The sequence below is a fragment of the Amborella trichopoda genome, chromosome 10 (genome assembly GCF_054954075.1).
Source record: "Amborella trichopoda isolate Santa Cruz 75 chromosome 10, AtrichopodaSantaCruz75HAP2 v2.0, whole genome shotgun sequence".
In the NCBI taxonomy this organism is placed as follows: Eukaryota; Viridiplantae; Streptophyta; class Magnoliopsida; order Amborellales; family Amborellaceae; genus Amborella; species Amborella trichopoda.
The window spans coordinates 43,441,194-43,467,282 of record NC_142345.1 but is presented as its reverse complement, the minus strand read 5'-3'; the positions used below and the strand labels follow the sequence as shown (position 1 = coordinate 43,467,282).

General features: G+C 36.7%; 1 protein-coding gene and 1 long non-coding RNA gene across 2 annotated transcripts in view; both read left to right on the top strand.

The window, feature by feature from the left end:
* Positions 1 to 22,178, top strand: part of RAP74 (transcription initiation factor IIF subunit alpha RAP74) — a 30,504-nt gene extending 8,326 nt beyond the window's left edge. Inside the window, exons 6-10 of the mRNA XM_011629945.3 lie at positions 8,542 to 8,657; positions 18,440 to 18,577; positions 19,785 to 20,000; positions 20,571 to 20,795; positions 21,823 to 22,178. Coding sequence (XP_011628247.1) covers positions 8,542 to 8,657; positions 18,440 to 18,577; positions 19,785 to 20,000; positions 20,571 to 20,795; positions 21,823 to 21,915 — 788 coding nt within the window. The 3' untranslated portion in view covers positions 21,916 to 22,178. The remainder of the gene's footprint in view (positions 1 to 8,541; positions 8,658 to 18,439; positions 18,578 to 19,784; positions 20,001 to 20,570; positions 20,796 to 21,822) is intronic.
* A 323-nt stretch (positions 22,179 to 22,501) lies between these two features.
* Positions 22,502 to 25,716, top strand: LOC148780254 (uncharacterized). The gene is made up of 2 exons (XR_016042249.1): positions 22,502 to 25,270; positions 25,527 to 25,716. It is a non-coding gene; the product is annotated as an uncharacterized LOC148780254 (long non-coding RNA).
* The last annotated feature ends 373 nt before the right edge of the window (positions 25,717 to 26,089 follow it).

Below are 26,089 nucleotides of genomic sequence, written 5' to 3'. Positions count from 1 at the left end.
ACAGTTTCACTTTTAAAAATGCATAATTAAGTATAATTCGAATAATTGAAATGCGTATAACATTTTAACGTCAGTGCATAATTCAAAAGATTTCACAAAATACCCTACTGGCGTCCCAAGTAGGTCATCTATATACCCCATCAGCATCCTGATGGGTCCACTTAATCCCTATCGGCATTCCAGATAGGTCCACTTAATCCCTGCAGGTCCACTGATACCTCACCGGCGTACCGGATGAGTTCACTTAATCCCTATCGGCGTACCGGATAGGTCCACCTATACCTCAACGGTGAACCGGATGACTCTTCTTGCATACTTAAAGTATTTCTAAATCTCTTTAAACATTCGAAAGCAGCAATATCGTACTCAACATATCACTGAAATTATTAATATGAATTTTACTGAAACCATTTATAACAGGCACTTTCAATAACATTTCAAAAATAACCAGTCAAATATTTTGGGCTCAAATCTAGAAAGGTATTCGTAAAGACATTTTAGCATAATTGCCAATCTAATATGTATAGAAAAATTCTTATAGAAGTTAAAGAATACGGAATTATCACAATTTGTGGGATTTTAATTCGCAAATAAACATTTCACAGACAATGCTATAATCAAATGCAAAAATATCAGTTTTCAGATAATAAGGCAGTCATTTGCACATGAATTTGACAATGTCTAAATATTAAAAAGCAGTAGAAAGAAATCTTACAATTTTAGTAGAAGTTAAACTATCACATTTATTTCTAATAATTTTATTTCTAAAATTTTATAACAATAGACAAGAAAAATAAATAAATAAATTTATTTCTAAGAATTTACAGCATTTAAAATTTTTAATATCATAATTTTATTAAAAAGATTATTTTTCAAAATAATGAGGTCACTTGCGCATAAAATTTATCGCGCCTAACATTCATGATAATAAGTAGAAATAATTATTTCATTTCATTTTTAAAAAGAATGGATTATTTTTTAAAATAATGAAGTCACTTACCTAAAATATTTGAGAGGGAGCTTAAGATAAAAATTCGGCTAAAGAGAGAAAGAGCTTCTGTGTTTCGATTAGAGAGAGAAAGATCTCAAAAATTTTCTAGGGTGGGAGTCCTCGTCTCTCTTATTTAAATTCTTAAGATACCTTATTATATTATCTTATTAAGTTACACCTCATACTTGAGGTGTAACAATTATATTACACCTGAACGTTTAAAGCCCACGTCCACTAAAGGACACCTCATACTTGAGGTGTAACAATTATATTACACCTGAACGTTTAAAGCCCACGTCCACTAAAAGACGTGGCAAGGCAGCCAAAAACTTAAACCAAAAGCTTTTGAAAGTAGTGATGGTCCCTAGGGACCATCATGCTCATATGGACCATCACTTATTAAAAGTTTCTTTTTTTTTTTTTTGAAATTTTAGGATCATTGCATTCTTCTCCCCTTGAAGAAATTTAGTCCTCTAAATTTGTGTACCTGATTATTGAAAAAGATAGGGATATTTTTCTCTGATATTGTCTTCTCGTTCCCAAGTCGACTCCTTTCTTGAATGGTACTGCCATAATATACGGACCAAAGGAATCTCCTTGTTGCGCAACACTTGTACCCTTTTATCTAGTATCAAAATTGACTACTCAATGAAGAATAAGTCCTTCATGATCGGTAAAGGTTCATATTTCAAGATATGGGATGGGTCGGGCTGATATTTTCGTAGTGATGATACATGGAAGACATTATGGACGTTTGTCATTTCGGGTGGTAAGGTAAGTCTATAAGCGACACCTCCGATTCTTTCCAGGATTTCAACTGGTCCGATGTAACTCAGCTTTCCGTTCTTGCCGAATCTCATAATACCTTTTATTGGTGAGATCTTTAGGAAAACTCGATCATCTTCCTCAAATTCAAAATCTCCGTCGGTTATCGGCATAACTCTTTTGCTGACTCTGAGCTGTCCTGAGCCTTTCTCGAATTAATGCTATCTTATCTGTGGTTACTTGGACAATTTCTGGCCCCAACAGCTTTCTTTTACCAACTTCGTCCCAACAGATGGGTGAGCTGCATTTCTTTCCATACAGGGCTTCATATGGTGCCATCTGAATACTGGCTTGGAAGCTATTATTATAAACAAACTCAATCAGGGGTAAATGGTCATCCCAGCTTCTTGTAAAGTCAATGATACAGGCCCTGAACATATCTTCCAAGGTTTGGATGGTCCTCTCAGATTGTCTATCAGTTTGGGGGTGAAAGGCAGCGCTAAAGGTGAGCCTCGTCTCCATGGCTGACTGTAGCCTAGCCCAAACTTTAGAAGTAAACCGAGTATCCCTATTCCATACAATACTGATCGGAACTCCATGCAAGCGCACTATTTTCTTAATGTACAACTGGGCCAGTCGATCCAAAGTGTACGTCATGCGAATCGGCAGAAAGTGGGTAGCTTTGGTCAGCCGGTCCACAATGACCCAAATGCTATCATGTCCTGAATTTGTTCTAGGCAAGCCAGAGACAAGATCCATAGAGATGTGCTCCCACTTCCACTCTGGCACGGGTAAAGGCTGCAACAACCCAGCAGGCTTTTGATGCTTAGCTTTTACTTGTTGGCGTGTTAGGCACTAAGACACAAATAGTGCTACCTCTTTTTTCATATTATTTCACCAAAAGATTTTCTTCAGGTTCTGATACATTTTAATACTTCCGGGACGTATCATATAATGAGAGTGATGTGCTTCTTCCAAGATAACTTTCTTCACACTCTCATCATTAGGGTCACAAATCCGACCTTTGAATCTTAGCAAATCCTCACTACATATAGAGAATTCTTCTCTCTTTCTCAGCTTGACCACTTCCACAATTGTTATAAGCTGAGGGTCTTTCTTTTGTGCCGATCGAATATGTTGGATTAATTGGGGTTCTGCCTTAATGTTGGCAATCATACTTATCACACCATTAATGGGCTGAGTCGGATGCCAATCTACTATTTCTTCTAACAATCTCATTTCTTGGATCATTAGATGAGCTAAGACTCCCGTAGATTTTCTACTTAGAGCGTCGGCCTCAACGTTAGCTTTTCTTGAATGATAATGGATTGTACAATCATAATCTTTTAAGAAATCCATCCATCTTATCTACAGCATATTTAAATCCTTCTGAGAGAAGAGGTATTTCAAGCTCTTATGATCCATGTATATTTCGAATTGCTCACCATATAGATAATGCCTCCACATTTTCAAAGCGAATACTATTGCAGCCAGCTCCAAGTCATGAATTGGATATTTTTTTTCATATTCTTTCAACTGTCTGAATACATATGCCACTACTTTCCCATATTGTATTAATACACAGCCCAAGCCTTTATGTGAAGCATCACTATAAATCATAAATCCCCCACTTCCCTCAAGGAATAGTTAAAATAGGTACTGAAGTTAATCGAACTTTTAGTTCTTGAAAACTCTCCTCACATTCACTTGTCCACTCAAATTTGACATTTTTCTGTGTCAATCTAGTTAAGGGGGTTGCGATTCGAGAAAATCCTCCTACAAATTTTCTGTAATATCCTGTCAATCCCTAAAAGCTTAGAACTTCAGTCACATTACTTAGTTGTTTCCAATTAACAATGGCTGCAACCTTTGAAGGATCAACTGATAGACCTTCCTTTGATATGACATGTCCTAAAAATGTCACTTGTTCAAGCCAAAATTCACATTTGTTAAGTTTTGCATACAATTTCTTTTCTCTTAATATTTGCATTATCATTCTTACATGCTGCTCATTTTCCTTTTGATTCTTGGAATAAATTAAAATATCATCGATGAATACCACAATAAAGTTATCCAAAAAGGGCTTAAAGACCCGATTCATCAAATCCATAAATGCAGTCGGTGCATTGGTTAATCCAAAGGGCATGACTAAAAATTCATAATGGCCATACCTTGTTCTGAAAGCTGTCATGGGGACATCTTCACTTTTAATCTTAAGCTGATGGTATCCAGATCTAAGATCAATTTTTTAAAATACTTGTGATCCTTGTAATTGATCAAATAAATCATCAATTCTAGGTAATGGATGCTTATTTTTCATTGTCATTTGGTTCAACTATCTATAATCGATACACAATCTCATGGTCCCATCTTTCTTTTTAACAAACAATACCGGAGCACCTCAAGGTGACACACTGGGCCTGATAAAACCTTTATCTAATAATTCTTCCAATTGTTGTTTAAGTTCCTTAAGTTCTGCTGGTGCTATTCTGTAAGGTGCCTTAGAAATTGGGGCTACCCGTGGCAATAATTCAATAGAGAATTCAATTTCCCTGTCAGGCAGTAATTCTGGCAATTCTTCAAGGAAAATGTTGGGAAATTCTCAGATAACCGGAGTGGTATCCAAATTTATCTCTTCCTTCCTATCTTCTTTGATATAGGAAAGAAAGCCTTGACACCCTTTTTGAGGAGGCGATTAGCTCGAATACAGGAGATTAAATATGATGGGGAGTCTTCTTTGATACCATTGAAGTAAAATACTGGTTGATCCGGAATACTAAAGGTAACCATTTTCTTGTAACAATCAATACTTGCATGGTATGCAGAAAGCCAATCCATGCTTAAGATTACATCAAAATCTTGAATTTCTAGAAGTATTAAATCAACCAACAGTTCCTTTTCTTTTATCTTTATTACACAGGATTTGTACACTATATTGGTGTCACTTGAATTTCCCATTGGTGTGGCTACCTCTAGAATGTGTTCTAATTGTTCTGGTTCTACCTTTAAGTGGCATGCAAAGTGTGGTGATCCAGGATCAATCAAAACATGAGCTACTTTTTGGAAGATAATAAGAGTACCTTGGATCACTGATTTTGATGACTGAGCGTCTTGCTGGGTGATCGCAAATACTCTTCTGTTCACCTGAGGCTTTTGAGCTATCTCTCCCTTCTTTGGAAGCTGTTGCATCTGTAAGCTAGGACATTCTCTAATTTGGTGCCCCAATTTTTCACATTTAAAACAGGTTCCAGTATTCCAATAACAAGGGCTCGATCCATGGTTTTTCTCAAGTTCTCAATTTTAAGACTAATATTCTGCTTCTAATAGCTGGTCTGAGACCCCTTTCAAATTTTTTCACCTTTTTTGCCTCATTGTTAATTATATGTGGTGCAAACCTGGCCAATTCAGTAAACTTGGCCTCGTATTGTGCTATTGTCCGGTTTTTTTCCAGAAATTCCATTTCTTTTTGGTCTCGAATAAAATTTGGGAAATACTTTTCGTTAAATGCCTCTTGAAATACTTCCCAAGTCAAGGGTTTATTTTCTTTGACCAATACTCCTTTTGCCATTCGCCACCAATGTTGTGCTTCATCTTCTAACATAAAAACTGCCAAGGCCACCTTCTTATCATCAGGACATTCCATTACCTTGAATATTTTCTCTAATTACATAATCCATCCCTCGGCTTCCAGTGGGTTTACAACACCCTTAAAAGAAGGTGGGTTTAATTTCTTAAATTGTTCGATATTACTCCCACCATTTCCCATAACTGACTGCCTGGGTGAATTGTTGTTTTCCATCTGATGTTGCATTAGAGCAACCATATTTTTCAAGGCTTTGTGAATTCTTTCCATATGAGCTTCAGCTATTCTAGATCTTGACGTCGTCCCGGTCTGTACACACAATAAATGTGATTTTGAGTACATTCTTTTTAAATTTCCTAAGAGTCTTAAACCTATTGCTCTGATACCATAATTGTCACGCCCCAAGAATTTACAATACTGATATTCCTGAGATGTGACAATCATATATACATCTCTTGATAGGACAAATTTACAGTGGCGAATTCTTACAAAGTAACAAAAGAAAGTTTAAGCACAACTACAATATCTTCCAGAGTTGATCCTGACGAGCACTCAAAATGAAACCGCAGTTATCCTGAAAAAATGTTTACCATAATTTGATGAGTTTGGCTACTGAGTAAGTGATCATCATAATCCTAAAAATAATCATGGTTGAAAGATATCAATATTTTCAAAAAGGAGATCTATTAACAGAAATGCATCAATTGTTTCACTTTCAAAAATGCATAATTAAGTATAATTCGAATAATTGAAATGCGTATAACATTTTAACGTTAGTGCATAATTCAAAAGATTTCACAAAATACCCTACTGGCGTCGCAAGTAAGTCATCTATATACCCCATCAGCGTCCTGATGGGTCCACTTAATACCTATCGGCGTCCCAGGTAAGTCCACTTAATCCCTGCAGGTCCACTTATACCTCACCAGCGTACCGGATGAGTCCACTTAATCCCTATTGGCGTACCGGATAGGTCCACCTATACCTCAACGGCGACCGGATGAGTCTACTTGCATACTTAAAGTATTTCTAAATCTCTTTAATCATGCTCATATGGACCATCACTTATTAAATTTTTTTTTATTTTTTTGAAGTTTTAGGATCATTACACCAGCTCAAGTGCATGGTCAGCAATGCCTCTTGTACATGGGATATGTTCATTTCCCATTAGGTCACGTTGGCCATGGGTTGATCATCCAAGCCCCCAGCTGATTGGTCTTGGTGGTCCAACAAGTTCCACCAACTGAGTCATTTGTTTTAACCATCTTACCCAAGGTCTTGCACCTAGTGTTTTGCTGCTAGCCCACATATAGGCGCGCGTTAGTGCCCCGAACTAACCTCGCCTCTCACCGAAGGTCAGGCAAGGTTGGAGGTACTCCCTCATTGAGGTTTGTCGGTCTAAAAATTGGCCTGCTAGTAGAGAAAGCTAAATCCTCCCAAGATAGCATAAGTCCGTACAAGTCTTGCGGGTCCTTTGTAATTTGTTATGTCATGAGGGAAGTTCCATGCATATTGCTTAGACGCATGCATGATTTTATGTTAAGAAGGAGGTCTGACACTAGTTCCTTGCTCTGTGGTTTGAGATGCATGGACACAAGGTGGGATACGGTGATTATTGATGGAGATTGCGGCAATTCTGTAAATTGGGCTAGCAGCAAGGAGAGGTAACCATGGCAGGTACACAATGTATATGTAGAAATATGGGATCATCTTGGAAAGGTTTTGGTGAAATTCAGCCAAGTATCGGGAGTCTAATGAGAAAGCTGATAGTTTATCAAGGGAGGGAGTGTCTAAACCTGATGTAGTCGTTACTCTTTTTTGAAACCTGTCAATTAGTCTGTATGTAGACCCAATTTTGTAAAGAAGTAAAGAGAGCTCTCACACACTAATTGAAGGGATGTGAGAGAGAGAGAGGATACACAAACTTGTATGTCATTTTTTATTAATGAAATTTGTTTAAGAAAAAAGTGTTGGATGCATATATTTCTATATTATGCATGCTATAATAATTATTTATAGATGTGTTAGATAGATGCTCGTATTATTAGTATCTTTATCCTGATTTTTTAGTAATATTGTGTCCCCATTCTCCCTCCTTATCCATACTTGGGCATCTTAATATGTAACCATTGAGAAAATCTGATTGCTTTAGGTGCCTAAGCATATATACATACACATATAATAATTGTGTATGGTTAGTTGACTTGGGCGTCGCACTGAGTCACCATCGAGTCTTGACTGAATCTTATAAGATTTTAGTCGCATCTCATATTTTTATGTTGTTTTCTGGTATGACTTGCTACCTAACATGGAGTTGACTTGGCTCAGAGCTATTTGCGTACCGATTTCTGGATTTCAATTTCCAACTTCCTATATATGCATGTATTGGCTCTAAACTGGGCCACAAGAATGGCACTTACAAATGATGCTGGGGGTTCTCAAGGATATACTTGATAATGCGTGTCAAGTCTTTCTTCTTAATTGCAAATGATGTAATCCATTTGTTCTAAGGATATGTAGATTGGTCTATTTATTGAATCAATTACTTTAAGTAAAGGTTCTATCCAGTGGTTTTCTACTTGGGGAATTCGTATAGATTAAACTTGGATTATTCAAATTTCAACATCTTTCGCAGAATGGAATTACTATTGATGGGTAAATTACTAAGGATATGTGGATTCTAAGATAACAAAGCGCGCAATGCAACCTGGAACCTGTATTGTTAAGTTCAGCTGAGTTTTTTATAGATAATTTGGGCTAGTGTCAGCAATAAAATCAAACTTCAGTAAATTTTATGGTAACCAATACAGGTACGCAAGGTAGAGCCGTGTATTGGTGGTAAAACTTTATTACAGTTTAGGACATGGTTTGGTATGATATAAAATATCCAATTGAAGGTTTTGATATGATGCATATACTTGAGTATTAGAGGCGGACTTAAATTTCTAGATTTGAAGGCTTGCTTTCCATACGAAATTGCGAAAATCTATTTCAATTACTTGGAGAGAGAAAAATAATGATACTAGAGTTTATATTGAACTAGAAATGGGTTAAATGTTAATAGCTATTAGTTTGTTTATACTTTAATTCAATTAATTGTAGAATTATACACAACCTAATGAAAAAAATGGGAAGAGTGTTGCTATTGATGACTAATTAATTTGTAAAACTGGATTTCCTTATCTCGACTTCGGCTTTTTAGGTGATGATTGGGAGCACGAGGAAATTTTCACAGATGATGATGAAGCTGTTGGTAATGATCCTGAGGAACGAGAAGATTTTGCTCCGGAAGTTCCTGCTCCTCCTGAAATTAAGCAGGTTAGATTGTGAAGAGGCCAATTATGCCGATTTAAGTGATCCACGACTTATTTAAATTTGCTCGTATGCTTACTTTGTGTAATGCTTAGTATGCTTAGCATATTGGAAAGGATCGAGCTAGCCATTGAGCTGGAAAGTGACTGATTTGTTCCCACTAGATTTGGTGTGAATGTAGTATTCAGCTGGTCTAATTTGTTAGTCCAAGTAAAGCAAGAAAGAAACGAGAAATGTTGGAAAAGTCAGAAAAAAAGAGTAAGAAAAGTCAACCTGAACCTAATATTGCAATGCTTGGCCAATAACTTATCAGATAAGTTATTGGCCTTCTCTCTTTATCATAGTTGTCATTGGTGCCATTGCCCAATGGTATTGTCCATTGCTTCTAGCAAAGATTTTTGTATCGGGACACCTTCCAAAACTGAAATGTATTTCTTAATGAAGTATATTAGATTAGTGTGTATGTGTGTGATGGTGTGTGTTGTGTATGTATGAATCTTTCTATGTATGTTAGTTGAGTTATATATATATATATATATATATATATATATATATATATATATATATATATATATATATATATATATATATATATTATATTATATATTAGATTTATTATGTCAGTTTTATTTTGTCTTATATAAATTCTTGAGTGTACATGTAATTATGTCACTCATTTTTTTCTTAGGGATCCTTTTTTCGTTACTCTCATTTTCTTATCATCACTCTTTAGGGATTCTCTATGCTTTTTCCTCTCAATGCTTTTGTTACCATCATTCTTTGGGATTCTCAATGCATTTTTATTAAACTTTCATGATAAATTACATGGTCCGAGTGAAAATCTAAATTTCCTGTCTGGAGTCTTAGACAATCCCTACCTCTCTGCCACTATTGTTACCTTTTCTTCTTCCCCAATTATTGTACCAGCTCCCTGTCCCTCTCTGTCTGTCTGTCTGTCTCTCTCTCTCTCACACACACACATGTGCGCACATGCATGGCACACGGACCCCTTTCTGCATCCTAACTTCTTTGCTCTTCTCTAAAATGTGACTCTCATTTCTCTTTGGTTTTGGTGAACAGAGTCCAGTTGTGAATAGATAATAGTACCGGCTGCTTGATCAAAAGGTTTCTCAATTTTATGGGAAATTTAGGATTAATTCGAGAATAAATTGAATAATCCTTTTGAATAGAGGCCATACCCTTTCTCATGCTCCCTGTTTATTAGACCGGTAAATTTGCGGTGGTGAATATAATGTCTATCATTCACATCATTGGTCAGGGTTACAATCCCCTAGGGGCCTTCTGACCTATTACTTAGTGGTTTTGAATGAATGAGCTACCTGGGCTTCTCTGTTTTCTCTAACCTTTTGCTAGTGAATAAGGATATCAATTGCTCATGACTAGTGTGGCATGTCCTCAACTCCTAATATTTTCGGTGGCCCTTTAATATTCTAGCCTTCTATTATCTACATAATGGCTTATACATCTATATATATCCCTTTTAGGAATGTTCTCTGTTTTCTCCAACTTTTTGCTAGTGAATAACCATATGAATTGCTCATGACTAGCGTGGCTTGTCCTCAACTCCTAATATTTTCAATGGCCCTTTAATATTCTAGCCTTCTATTATCTACATAATGACTTATACATCTATATATATCCCTTTCAGGAATGTGAATTTTTTTTTTTTTTTTTTTTGTGATAACAGTAAAGTAAGGGAGGGTCATGTCAGATTCATTGAAATGGAGCCTAAAGGACACTCTCTCAAAAGATGGATAAATCCAAAAACTAAGGGTCTCCCTCATAATGGCAAGAATCTCCATAGATAATTGTCTCTCTGGGGCCCCATCTATTTACATTGAACAAAATCCCTTTTGACAAGAGGCTTCCGTAAGAGAAGGGAGCAATGTATTAACACTAACCAGTCATCAAATCAGTGAGGATACCAGTTGGTCCAAATTATTTGGACTCGCTGGTTCACTAGTTAAGTTGTTTTAGAAATAAATAAAAATAAATTAAAAATTATAAAGAAAAACTGCGCTATGATCATCCGGTTGAACTGGTTTGATCTTTTTTGGACTGCCTTTGCCAGGTGGTTGTAATAACATCGAGAGGGAGGAGATGCTTGTCTGTTTGAGGCTCCTAACAACTCTTGCTTTGAACTCCATGAATTCATTAATCTAACTTTGCAATTGGTCTTGATGACCCAATAAGCGGTATCTTGAATCAAATCCTCATCCAAGACAGCCTTGGATGTCTGAATGAGCTTATGCTGAAATTAACTTTTAAGTGATCCTCAGGTGGCTTTTCACTCTAGACCTTGTATCTAGGTCTACCAGCAGAGCTCCAAACAAACCACTTTTGTTAGCATGCCTCAATAACAACTCTATGGTTGGATACTTCTCTGCGGTTAAGGACGTAGACAATCAGAGAGCCCATGATGTGTTCCTGACTCTTAAATAGTCTACAGAGGAACAACAAAATTCAGCATGAAACCCTTCCATATCGTTTTTGATAAATCCGCTACAACCAGCCACTTCGACGTTGCCAAGAGATGAGCCATCAATGTTTAATTTATAGAAACCACCTTGGGGTGGAGACCATGAGACCAACATCAAAGTTTTAGGTTGTATAGGGTGCCACTGGATTTTGAGGTTGTCAACGATAGGCTTCTTTGACGACTGGAAAGTCCATCCTTTCACCTGTGCTAATCCCGCAACAATAGAAATGATCCGGTGCAGTTGTTCTCTTTTGGGGTCTCTTTCCTTCAAAGATACACAAATTCCTTTTAGTCCAGAGGAGCCCGACGGTTGTGCAGAATAGAGAGATCCAAACATTACGTAATCCTGCCGATCAAAACCGGAATTTGACCCAACTCCACATCGCCACATAATACAACTGTGGGAGAGTATATAGCAAATATGGTTAACAAAATCACCTACATTCTGGCACAAGTGGGAACGGTGTACTAGATGGATCCCTAGGAACTGTAGTAGTTCTAATTTAGGGAGGGGAAGATGAAGGGCAAGCCAAGCGAACCATTTGGCCCGAGGGTGGAAATGAGAAAGCCCATAAATATTTGAAGATCCCTTTAGTGGGGGCCCTGTCTCTAATATAGTTCCACGCTCTCTTAATAGAAAAAGATCCATTTGAGGAGTGAATCTATACGAGGAAATAATCAAAAGGCTGGAGGGACTGTGAAAGACCCAATAGTAGTTCTTCGCGAAGAATAGGGCCTAGTGGTGGGGTCAGGCAGACACCATTGTTGGGGTTTAGCAGAGAGAAAATCAACCCGAAATCTGAAACAAACTTAGGATGTGTTCCTTGATCCTGTGAGCATAAACATAGTTTAGAAGAATATGTTCCACAATTGACAGTCTCCTCTTGAGGTTTTCTGTCTTCTACAATCTTTTTCTCTAGGGAGAATCTTGTCTGGGGTGTATAACATCCTTAAAGTAGGCAAGATGTGCAACTTGGGCAGCTTAGACAAAGTGTTTAGTAAACTTAGTGCCCTCCTTTGGAATCATTTCCAAAAAGGATGTGGCTTAAAATCTATTTATTCTGTTTTTCAGCATTGATTTCGTTATCACCTAATATTTTCATCATCATCAGAACCTTTTTCCTAGGGGTGGCGACATGTCGGGTCAGATCCGGGTTTGAGTTTGGCTTGGACTAGGACCCGGACCTGGACCTGACCCAAAAAATTAAAATATCTATGTATTGGACTATATTTAAATATATTTCATATATTGCAACCCAAAAAATAATTATCGGACCCGGACCTGAATAGTGTTCAGGTCCAAATCTTGGACCCATATTAGGACCTGGATCGGTCTATCCCTCGGGTCCCGGGTCGGGTCTGGGTCCATTGCCACCATGGCTTTTCCCAACTAATTGGGGTCGGCTATTTGGTACAGCACGTTGCTTACGGGGAACGCCCTAGAATAAGATAATGTATATTGCGGATTCATGGAAAGCGTTGGCAAAGTTTTATATTGGCTGCCTACCTAACACAACCCACTTCCTTTATCTGGGTTTGAAACGGGTTAAGGGAAAGTTTAAGGTCCTCACCCTTCTTAGATCAATTACCTCGTATTTTCATATCTTCTAATTTTGTTATTAGAGCAGTTTTTGGGTCCTCAAAATGATTTCTTGCTTTGGTGAGAGCATACTATCCATTTACTTGGAGTATTTCTAGGACCCCAAAAATTTGGCATGTATCGTCTTCAACCTAGCTACCAAGTCGGCCCTTGCCTCCCCCAACACTGAAAAAGAAAAAGGAAAAAAATCCTTAAAAAAATAAATAAAAAATTAAATGCATCTCGAAGAGCTTGAGAAAAATATACTAAAATTGAACATATGGCGTCAAAATTTTGGATGGCCAAATCTAAGTGTTACATAACTCAATACCCACTTTTTAATAACATTTGGTCATTCTTAAGTGGATCCCAATTTTTTTTTCCCAAGTAGCTTTTCTCCCTGAGGAGTAAGTGGACAGTATACTCTACTGCCAGAGCAGAGTATTTTATATTTCCATTTAAGTGTAGCTTTTGTTTTTTCCAAATGAATTGCTGAAAAAAATAAGGGGGGGAAGTTTTTGGCATCAAGTTCTCAAAAAGAAAAATGGAGTTGTAAGCCTAAGAAAATACTTATGATGCTATTTTTAAAAAAATGGATAATGCTTAACAAGTTGCCTGATATTTGCTAATTCCATAAAAAGTATATAATTTTCAAATGTTGATTTTTTAAGTTTTTGAGAAAAAGAATAATTCAATAATTTGGCAGCCGGGCCGCCTAGGCAGTTTAAGTAGGCTAGAAAAAGAATAAGCCTAGGTGGCACCTTGGGCAGCCATGTTCCTAGGTGCCCACGTTTTTCTCTAGGGGCCCGCCTAGGTGGGCTCAAGATGGGCCAATACACCCCCTAGTGCCATCACCTTATATATGGAAAGCCCTACGCGAAACCTATAAGCGTAAATGAATAGTGTTTTCGGCTATAGGCTCGCCATGTTTTTGGACGGTGGGGATTTGGCAAGGCCACATACGTAATAGGTCCCTTGTGGGGGCATAACACTATTCATTTTCGCCTATAGGCGTTAGAAGTTGATTTCGTGTGTGTGTGTGTGTGTGTATATGTAGGTGTGGTTTGCATATGGTGCAACCTTAAACAATCCAATTAAGCCACACCTCTAAATTTTCTCATAAATGTAATTTTGATATAGAAAATACTTAGGATGGTTTGAAAATCTATTTTTATCTCTAATTATAAAATTTTGAACTCTAAAAATGGTTCAAATCAAGTAGATCTATGAACACATGAAAATCTAGAAAATGGACGGTCTAGATAATGTGTTGCAAGATACATTATTTCGCGGACTCGAAGTCTTTTTCTCTTTTCATATTCATACATCTTGATGTTGAGATCATCGATTAGAGGGTTTTCCAACATCCAAACAACCTTTTATGATGGATTTTTGTGGTGCACCTTTAATTTTACATTTTAAGGTTGCAACTTTATATAAAATTTTACCTATATATATATATATTAAAGGCAAGCCCCCTTCAAAAAAATGTTTCTTAAAAAAGAAAGTACGCAAGCCCCTTCAAAAGAGAGTAAAAAAATGTAGGGAGATGAAGAAGTAGATGTAGAAGGCAGGGTTCAAGAGAGAAACAATCTTGAGAATAAAGACACTAACTGCCATTAACATTGAAGAAGGTCTCTCTCTCTCACCCCTCCCCTCTCTCTCGTTTTGCACAAACAAGAGCAGGTGTTGCAAAAACAGCAGGATTAAGAGAGATTATGAAAAACTATAATTGGCATTAAGATTGTAGAAGTCCTCTCTTCTCTCCTCTGTTTTCTCCCTTGCTGTGCACCTTGATAATGAACATATAGTATACAATTGACTATAAAATATTCCAAAATTACCCCATTTTTGTCAGTGAAATTTCTAGTAGTACCTTTCCATCTTCTCTTCTCAATATTCTATAAGTACTCCCTCACCACCCCTCCCTGCCCGCCTCGGCTGCCACATCCAACTTTTTGAACATTGATTTGCGAGGTACCATTCGTATCAAATTACAGGTTCCTTATAGGATCATCAAGTATTCCCACAAAAAAGATTCACTGTAGTACCTACCGTTAATAGGAACTGTGGCTTACACGCCTTTGTGAGGCGGAGCATTGAAAAGTAATGTACATACACGAATATGTGGATTTGTGCTGGAAATCATAATAATGCATAGCTCCAACAAGAATCAAGACTCACGCTTCAGACAAGCTACTAATTCTGAATCCCTCCCCCTACACAAGTATGATTTCCATTCAAATCTAGTATAGTGTTCCTTTCTGATACCTGGGTACAATAAAGAAAATTTCAAAGAGACACCCAAGAATCAGTATTGTATCTGCTCCTTTTATCTCGTGTCATGCATTACTGTATCCATAAGCACAAACCGCAGATTTAGCAGCCTCCTCCACTAGAGATGGTGCCTCTGCATTAGAAATGTCACTTGCTAACCTTTCTTGAGGCTGTCTGAATATATTTAGGATCACTTAGAGACCACTCTATCCTGCTTCTCTTCAATGGCCATGAGCATTTTTAAACCTCCATGAAAGAAGCTCATGCCATTCCCGAAGTCGAAAGTCTTGTAGATTCTCTTTTTAGTACATTCATTCTTTTATCTTCCTTCATGGGAAAATTACCAGCTTTTGCTACCCACAAAACATACTGCTTTCTTTATATGTCTCTGATTTCTTGTATTGCTGGATTCTTGCTAACTGAACAATATCGGTTCTTATCATTGTCTTACCTTGTGTCGCTGCCTGCCTGATTCTTTATCGAATTATATTTACAGAAGAAATCATGGGATAGTTGAAACTGTTCACATAGAAATAATGGGATAGTATTGAGAGGACCAATTGCAAGTTGTTTGTTACTAGCTGCTGACATTGCATCAATGACATCAATTGGCCTCTTCCAATTATTATCCAACTCTGCTGTACCTTTTACTCTGGTTTCTACTCAGACCTCTAGTATTTATGAGCTTTTCTTGTTGATCATTGTAACTGGAAACACACAGAAAGTGGTCATTATTTTAGTTAATAGTATCTTAAAAGATGCTCAAAATTTCATCCTTGCTGTAAAAGTATCCCATCTACATGCATAATTGCATATTAGAAATTTCTGGTTAAGATTTGTCATGGGCAAATTTCTGGAGTGGTTTGTGCTGAAGTGGTGATGTACTTTCATTAACAATGAAGGATTGTTTTTTCTGAAGCAATCTACTGAACTAGGGGTAGCTGCCTGTTATTGGAGTGCAATGTATTTATCTATACATTTGGTTTCCATAAAGAGTTAAAGATTGGTGCCCTTTGGCATTTGTGATTATTTCGGTGACCAGCTTTTGCCTTCTATGATGTTCATCCTTGTACACTATAGAGCAATCCTTGTAAATTGTAAACCAGTAATTGCCCACATTTGATTCCCTATTTTCTTGGACACTCTTCATTGAGGTTCTTGCCCAAAAACACCATCTATCCTAGCTTGATGTAGTATTTTGGATTATTTTGCTACTCTAATGAGAAAAATCCAGGGTTGTATTTTGGGAAATTGTCATAAATATATCTTAATTTTTGTCTAATTAGAAAAAAAAACCCCATGCTTTCATTAACCTTGTCCTTTTTTTCTCATTTTTGGCGTTTTTTGATCAAAATAGCCTTCACGGTAGTTGTATTACCGTGGAGGTAGGCGTCATTATGGTACTTTAAATACCGTAATGCTAAAGGTTTTCATTGTGGTACTTTAAGTACTGTAATGCTAAAATGTTTCATTGTGGTACTTTAAATACTATAATGTTAAAGTATTACCTTGAAACATTTAAATGAGGTGGGTCGGCATGAAGCCCTTTAGCATTACGGTACGTAAACTACTGTAATGAAGCCCTTTAGCATTACGGTACTTAAACTACTGTAATGAAGCCCTTTAGCATTACGATACTTAAAGTACCGTAATGAAACCCTTTAGCATTACGGTACTTAAAGTACCGTAATGACACCTACCTTCACGGTAATACGACTACCGTGAAGGCTATTTTGGTAAAAAAAATGCCAAAGGATAAAAAGGGGGATTGGACAAGGTTAATCAAAGTATGTGTTTTTTTTCTAATTAGGCAAAAATTAAGGTATATTTTTTATAATTTCCCTTGTATTTTTTAAGGCAAAAAAAACGGCCCGCCCAGCGCCTAGGCGCCCAAGACACACCTCTGACCACATGCCTATACTTGGGCGCCCCATTCTAGGGGGTTGTACCTGGGCGGACGCCCAGCGCGCACAATTCTGGGCAAATGCCCAGGGACCTGGGCCTTTTTTCGATTTTTAAAGATGCCCAAAAGGGAAAAGGGGGTAATTTTGACCCCCAAGAAGGAAAGAACACTTCCATAAGCCCACAATCTCTTAGCAATACCTATTTCTGATAATCAAAAGTATTTTTTGTGGTTTGTAGATGCTTCCTAAACTTCTCTTTTCTCATTGGAATTATTGATGATGATTGGAGAAACGCCAATGTCCTCTCTCTTCTTCTTTAGTGTCTTTGTTGCACCATCTTGGTTTGGACTTCGGACATTTGGATGTTAGGCTTTTCACCTTTTTGGATTATTTTGTTGTTTGGTTTTATACTTTTGTAAGTTTGTGGAAGACTTAGAGAGTTGGAGACTTGGAGTCCATGTTATTATGGAATAGATAGCCTATTAGACTTTTAATTTTTTTTTTTCAGCTTTGTATAGTTTGAATTCTGAAATTTGAACAAGTTTATTCTCAACATGCGATATGTCATATAATTGTATATAAAAAAGTATGTTACAATATTTTTCAAATGCAATAAATTACAAAATTGACACAAATATATGCCTATATGTGCTTTTGGACAGCACATATATTTATATATCTAGAGAATTTGTACTACAAGGTGCCTAAGGTTCTGGGTGGAGCCGGCCCTCCTAGAGGCCACTTAACATTTTTTGAAACCTTGAGGGTTTGTATACCATGAGACCATTTATCTTTGATACAAGGAGGTGACAATTACTCCTAGCCACCAGATGTCCAATTGGATAGTTTGGGGTCTGTCTCGGCGTTTGAGAATTTTTCTTTTAAATGTTTAGTCTGTGACACACTTACAACCACCCGATTTGAAATTTGATGGACAAAAGTGATTGTAACCTCCTTGTACCAAAAGTAAATCGTCTCTTTGTATACTTTTCTGTGTTTCAATGTTCGTGACTTCACGTGATCAAGGAAAACAGCAATAGTCCCAATAACTTGCCAAAAAAACAAGAAAAACGATAATATCATAGTTAGCTGTTTGTCTTGATTTCTGGATTGGTTTAAGGATAACAGGAAGTAGGAATATCCAATTCTCATTATTCGTTTTCCTTTTTTTGGGGTTAAATTTTTGAATCATTCTGCTTAAGTTGAATTGCCATCTGTTTTGAACTCATATAGTGCATATTCTGTGGTAACACTGTTTTTCTCTTTGGTCTCTGCAAAGTCTTGTGGCCATTGAGAATGCTCTCTAGCCTTTCCAGGATTCTAGCTTTACTTTTCTTCTTTGTGTAATAGATGAATTAAGGCCATTGAGAACGTGTTCTAGCCTTCTTCAGAATTCTATATTTATTTTCTTCTTTGTGGAACAGATGATTAAGTGAACAGGGATAGCAAGCTGGACCATTAGGTCTGATAGTTCTTGGTTCAAGGGACGTAAATTTTAGTTCTGTACTTGATAGCTCCTTATTTGCAGGATGATGAGGATGAGGATGAGGGAAATGAAGATGAGGAGGGTGGACTAAGCAAATCTGGGAGAGAGCTGAAGAAGCTGCTTGGACGAGCTGGAGGTCTAAATGAATCAGATGGTGATGATGATGACGACGATGATGATGTGAGTCCTTTTGCTGTTATTCTGATTTGGCAGATATGTGTATGTTATGATTTGACATTTATATACATATACATAGTTTGCATAATTTTTCATTTTGTATGTAGCTGATATCTCTCTTTAAAGATTTATCATTGACTTCTTTTGAGAGCAGGATGTACCTTACGAGCATTCTTCCATTGTTATGGATGTGCATTTGAAGTTATTTTGAATGCCATGAACCAATTTCTGGTCTCTAGTGACATATGATGCCAATGTTACTTCTCTTTCTGCTTTTTGTTTCATCTTTTAATGTGATATCCATATTCTGGACTATTCGATAAATTAAAGTTTTGAAACTCAAGAACCCTCACTCATTAGTTAGTATGTACCATCCAAAGAAGAGATTTATAAGCTTTGACCATTAAGTTTGTACCTATCATGAAAAATTAATTTGAACTTCACAGCTTCCAGTTAATCATGTTGCCTGATTCCTGTGCTCAAATATGGAGTAATTTGATCACCGATGTACTCATTGCTCTACTAATATCAATTTCTATATGGTCAATGTAATTCACTCGTTGGTTTAATTTAATTTCTATGGAGTCGGTTAATGTCCTAGGTCCTGCACAAGTGCTTTTTCTTGGATGTTGAAATTTGGCGGACTGTTATTATGTTGGCTGTAGAGGGATTGGCTGGTTTAAGTATAATTATCTTGAAGTCCTGAAAGATCACAGTGGCTCTTACTTACTGGGTTTGCCTCTGTTGTTTAAGTTTTTGATGGTGAAACAAACTAATTATACTCTAATTAGATCTTTTCCAACTCAAGAAAAATGGACGAGTAATTGAGAAATGTCATTGGAATTTTCTCTGTTAGGCGGTAAGTTCTAAATGCAGGTGGCTATGTATTCCTCAAATGGTTCACGGCGTACTTAGGATGAATGTCTAAAGCACAGAATCAGTGGGTGAATTCCCCACCCATCTGGGCAGACTGCCCACCCACTGATCCAGATCCAGATCCACATCAGCTGAATCGGTTGGTGCTTGAAATATCTTGTTAAACCACATCCATACATGGATGAAAACGTTTCCAGATACCTAGTTCTTCGTATATATAATACCTTCAATAGAATCTTTTAATGTAAAGTGGATGTTATTAATTGGAACCAATTCAAATTGTCCTTCACTCTATCCCCACTGAATTGATAATTTTCTTTGTGACTGTGAGCAGTTGGATGATGACATGGGGACGTCTTCTGTGTTAGCTCCAAAGCAGAAAGAGGTTAAAGAGGAACCTGTCGATAATAGTCCCACCAAAACTGCGACTTCAGGATCCAATCGAGGCACTCCTTCCACTTCCAAGTCAACAAAGGCTAAGAGGAAATCTGGCAGTGATGATGCAAAACCTGCTGCTTCTGCACCCTCCAAAAAACCAAAAATAGAAAATGTATGTCTGTTTATTTTGGATGACAAATGATCTTGACTTTTTCTTTGATTATTATTATTTTTTATTCAGGGTTCTGGTACCTTGTACTGATTTGACCTGTATGACAAACTTGGGAAAGTCCCAAAGTTGGCTTGTCTAAGTCCCAGGGATCTGTTTTGATTTGCCTGAGTTTTTAACTGACTTGTTTTTCTGTTTTTGGGGTGTGGAACGAGTATTAGTTTGCTTATTCTGCAATTTCTTTTGCTTTTGAACCCAGTTCGAACTCCATCATTAGGATGGAAAATAAAAATAAAAAGGAAAAGAGGGAAAGGGGGGGGGGGGGGGTTGGGTGTGTTAGAGAAACCTTCTTATGTTATTCCTTGATCATTAAGCATTATATTTTTATATTTTTTTCTTCTTTAATATGAAAATATCATTTGAGTCACTCCCCAAGTATCGAGTTGATTCAGTTATGGATTAGTCCAAATTTGAGTTTTTGAAGTGTGTGGGTTTTATGGTATCTTACCCATATGCATTACATATATGTCAATGTGTTTACCGTTTACATGATGAGATGTGCTTGAGTTTCAGGATTCGAAGCCTGCTACCACCGTTAAAGATGAGCCCGCATCTGCTCAAAGAAGTAATACCCCGGTCAAACTTCCATCATCATCGGGAACAAAACCTGCAGGTTCTCCAGTTGCTGCTGCTGTACCTGTCACTGAGGATGAAATTAGGGCTGTCCTCTTGCAGATGGCTCCAGTCACCACACAAGATCTTGTTGGCAAATTCAAGGCCAGGCTTAGAACTAAAGAGGTATATATCTAAATATTTTTTTGCTTGTTATCTGCTGTGCTGAATTAGTGCACCTGCTTTTCAGAAAACCATATCTTTTTCATCTCTTTATGATTATTGGTGGAAGTAGTTACTCTGTAATTACAGTTAGACTGTATAAGGGTGTCCTGAAAAGTAGTAAATTAGTAACTGATATTTTCTCCTGTAACCTCTTTTTCATGTGTTTTGTATGTCTGTTCTGCGAAGTGCAACTTGATGACACGTGTTTCTTTCAATGAGTGAAGTTACCTACCTAAAAACCAAAGGTAGTTACAGTAGCTAGATCAATTTCTGAGTCTTCAATTAGAGACTGAAGGAGGCAGATAATGATTTCGACATGCTTGAGACGAACAGAGATGTAGAAAGTTCATTAGAGTTGTCTTTTATTGTGAAATTCAAAAAGCTTTGGGAGTTGCGTTTACCACATGCAGGAAACTTGGATTTCATCTCATAGATATAATGATATATGGAGCATGAGCAATAAAAGATAGAATATCAAAAATAGCTATGTCCACTTGTTGAGTTCCTTTGCTTGGTGATTGAGAGTTGTGAAATTTGATTAGTGAGGATGCAGTCTTCCGGGGAAAATTTAGGATTCTCTTTTAGTTTTTTGTGCTTGTGGTGTCTTATATGAGGTGGTTTCTTGGAATGCTTAAAGAACTTACTAGAGAATATTTGATGGCTCCCCATGCTCCAGTAGCATCACAATCACAGGTTGTCAATCAAGTTACTTTTAGATGTATAAATGGGATTCAAAGAGTATTAGTTCTTTGCATATTTAGAGAGGCTTTGGAGTTTTTTGAATGTTTAGACTGAATGGGTGATTTTGGTATTAGTGTGATAGTATCATCCTCCAGTAAGTTGTTGGTCTCTTTGTTTTTTCCCCCATTCTTTTTTGAGTTAGATTTTGGTCTAGTCTTATTATGGAAGGGCAGGGGGACTTCCATTATTGTTTTCTAGGTGCCATTGTATCACTGATATTTGCTCTGGTATTGCTTTTGCTACACAGGACAAGGATTCATTTGCAGCTGTTCTTAAGAAGATCTCTAGAATTCAGAAGACTAACGGGGGGGCCAACTTTGTGGTATTGAGGGACAAATGACCAATCGGCGCGTTTGAGATCAATTCATCCTTAAATTCTTAGGTAGATAATTTCCATTAGAGAGAGTACTCTTTTGGAACTCGTAAGGTATTTGTCAGGAACTTGAGAAAGTACGAATCAGAGAAATACAAAAAAAGGGGCTTGAGTGTATGGTTAGCCAGTTGTTTAATTTTGTTATTCAGGTTGAAAAGACAACCATTACAGTCATGCTCTTATTGTGCAGTTTTTACTTATTTGGCCAGTGGAGTAGTTGTTTATTGGAAGAGAGCTCCGAGGATGCCACTAGTTCCATAAAATATTACAAATTTATGCTCTACTCATAAGCTTAAAATTCATCAAAAAATGGTTTTTCTCAAAAAAATTAAAACTCGTGAAAATGGCTTTTTATTGTTTTCCTTTGAGAAATCAGCATATGGATCAGAAAAAAGATGTTGTATCACCGCATAATCCCATTATTGGACATACTTTGTTGAGGCACTCAAAACTGTTTTATTTTAAAATATCTTATTGTCATTTTAACCTGGCTTCCCTAAAATTATTTTTTCGAATCCGGCAATTCAGACCGAAAATTACCAATCTAGACTAAGAATCAGTGGGTACCTTACCAGATTGAGGAATGTACTACCATCAGCGCCATCCCCCGCCTCTTTTCTCTTTTTTGAAATTGATCTAATATTCACTTACACCTCTATTTTATTTTTTAATTTTCTCCGTGACTGTTTTGGACTGGTCCGGATTGGTGTCAAATGATTGAAAATGGATTTGCGAGGTGGACGATCCGCCCCACTAATGACTAATAAGGGCTTTGAAACAGTGCTTAGAGCAAAGAAAAAGTAATGCTACTCTAGTGTATCTAATTTTGAAAGCGCTTATTTTCCCCTTTTAAAAAGTGAATTTTTGGGAGATTTGAAAGTCGAGACCCATAGTACAATGAGAAAATTAAAAACTCACAAAATTAATCCTCTACTTAATATATCAACAAATATAGACCATAGAGGAATGGAAAATGGTTTGCAGGGGCTGCAGCCTCATCAAAATGAGTAAAGCGTCGTTTTATAACTTATAAAAAATTGCAATTCAAGTGTCGATCATCTCTTAGCTTGAGAACTATGGTTGTAAAAAAAAAAAGGACTTCAAGTTTTAAAAATAGTGTATAGTGTAACAGATCATCTAGATCATCTATTTTACCCTAAAAATAAGTGTTTATTGATCTGCAAGTTCTGTACTATTTTTTGAGTTTTGAATTTGCTGTTTTGATTTTAGAGTCAGCATGAAGACTTCTGTTCTAGATGAGAATTTAAAGTGAGGTTTATTTTATTTTTCATAAAACTCAGGAACTATATAAACTTCATCTTGTCTTTTGAATCTATCTCTGACTGGTTTGAATACTCAATCTCATCTGTTTGAGAATTAGGGATAGCAATGTCCAAGCTTAGACAAATTGATTGATGTAATTTCCGCAAGTTTGATGCTCACTTTCTAAAACGTCATTTCAATTTTCTTGTTTTCTCATAAACTTTCATTTGCTTCACTTTTCAAACTCATTTGTCTTCCTCACTAGAGTTAGAGAGAGAAAATTGATATGAAATTGAATTGTAAAGTGAGTGGAGCCAGAAAACGGCTTGAAAATGCTTTTTATGCTAAGCACCGATGCTACTTGTTCTGCTTCTGCTTTACGCGTTCCTGTAAATCATGAAATAATGACAAGATTATGACAGTTTTCTGTATTATTTTCTCCCCCATAATTTATGACTTTTTTAGAAACTATTTAACAAGCATCTCTCTCTCATGTTATTATTATTTTTCTGGTGAGTAATTTACATATCGACTCTAAAATTTTAGGTAAAATACAAAATGCTTCACTTATAGAAAAGAAGGTAAAATATGAAATGCTTCATTTATAAAAAGAAATTAATGTAAACCTAGTTTTTTTTCTCAAAATTGTCCAACGGTCAACCCAAATTTTGGGTTTTTTTTATACTTTTTTTATTAGTAGGGGAGTGCCTTAAGCTTTTAGGCACTTCCCTATTACATTTATAATAGGAACATTTTGTATTTTACTTAAAATTTTAGGGTCGGTGGTACATAAATCGGTGCTGTTTTTTTCTCAAACTATTGAACAGGTCTCTCTCTCTCTCTGCTTTTCTTGCAATTTCTTTACTGTTTGTTTAGTTTATTACTCTCTCAAAGTAAAAAGCTCTCTCTCTCTCTCTCTGCTTTTCTTGCAATTTCTCTACTGTTTGTTTAGTTTATTACTCTCTCATCGTAAAAAGCTCTCTCTCTCTATCTGCTTTTCTTGCAATTTCTCTACTGTTTGTTTAGTTTATTACTCTCTCAAAAGTAAAAACAGCAACGCTGGGAGCCAGAATAGCGAAGAAGTTAGAGAACTTCCTTTAGGAAGTGGAGCAGTACTTTACTGTTGCCCATGCACGAGAGATAGAGCACCTCACCTCACCCAAACTCTTACAGTACACTACTTTCTCTCTTCTCTCTGACGTACCGTCCTATTTTCTAGCCTTTTTTTAGAATAAAAGATACCCACTGCTTGTTATTTTTTAAACAAAAAGATCTTTATCTTATCTATTAGTTATTCTCTAAACCAAAAAAACACATTTTTTTCAAAATAAATAACGCATCCTAGCCTCCAAACTCATCTTATTCTACCCCTAATTAAAAATAAATTTTACTTACTAGAGAGAGTATCAATATGCGGCCATTAATTGAACTTGAAAGTGAACGAGACCCACTTGTTCCCCACTTCCTCAATGTTTCCTCTTATTGTGATTTTATAGAGAGAGAGAAAGAGAGGGTTTTCTAGAGAGAAAAAGAGAGAGAGGCATTGGGCAGAGAGTAATCTGAGAAAGAATGGATCCTGTTAAACGAGAAGGAGGGCGAAGGAATTGGAAGAAGGTATGCGAGGTAGAGAGAGAAAAGAGATGGGAGGAGAGGGAGTTACATGGTGAAGACTTGTGGACGAGGAGAGTGAAAAAGAAGAAGTTTTATCGATACTCAGAGTTGGATGGTGATGAGTGTGAGAAGGTGAAGGAGTGGGAGTGGAGTGCGAGAGGTGGATGGAAAGTTTGAGACGGTTGTGTACGATGAGGAGGCGCCTGGATGCACTTCAAAAGTGATTGTTAGGGCTTTCGAACAACGACCCGAGGCCGTTCATGCACGACAGCTGAGCAGCCGCAACCACTATCACATGCTCAAATGGGCTCTGAAAAATGCCCATGTATACCTCGAGGTTGATCTCGACCAGCAGGAGAGGAAGAAAGAGAGAGAAGCAGTCATCAGAGAGGAGAAGAAGAAGAGGGGCATCTTTCATGAATTGAAAGATGGGTTGAAGAAGATGCTGGTATGTTTTTTTTCTCTCTCTCTCTCTCTCTCTCTCTCTCTCTCTCTCTCTCTCTCTATATCTGGGCACTTTTATCTCTATCTAGCTTTTTTTTTTTGAAATCACACATTCTCTCGAGTTGTCGATTCTTGTTCTTCTCTCTCATCTCTTTCCTCTCTCCTGGTTTAATGATTCTTGATCCTCCCTCTCTAGTTTCTTTGATTCTTTTTCCTCTCTTGTTAAGTTTAATCTTTGCATTTGGAAATTCTTTTGTTAGGGTTTCAAATCTAAGAAAGACCATGAGAAGCACGAGTGAAGAGCAATGAAGATGGCCAGAACCATAGTTGTTATCATGTTTGAGATTTAGCAATCAATTTCTTTTTTTCCTTTGAAGAGAAACAAGGAATGACGATAGTGACTCTAACATTTACAATGCTATGCTCAGAACATTGATTGCTTTGAAGTTCGAGATTTAGCAATCAATTTCTTTCCCTTTCATTTTTTTTTATTTTTTTATTTTAATATATTCATTGACGTAGATCTTCACGATGTTCGCTTTATTGTTTTTTCCACAAAAACATTTCTCATTTACTTTTTCTCATTTATGTACTTTGAAATTATTACCATATCAAAATGTAGGGAAATTTACGGATCTAGTTTTTTTTTTACCATTATAATGATATGGCTCCAAAATAAGTCAGTTATTATCTAAAAATTCTATAATTATTTTTTTTTTTTAAAAGATGTTATTTTTTGCCAAGTTTAACTTAGCCGTTTTTTCTACCTAAAAAATTGAACAAAAAGGTATGAAACCGCATTTGTCAGTAAAAAAGATTAAAC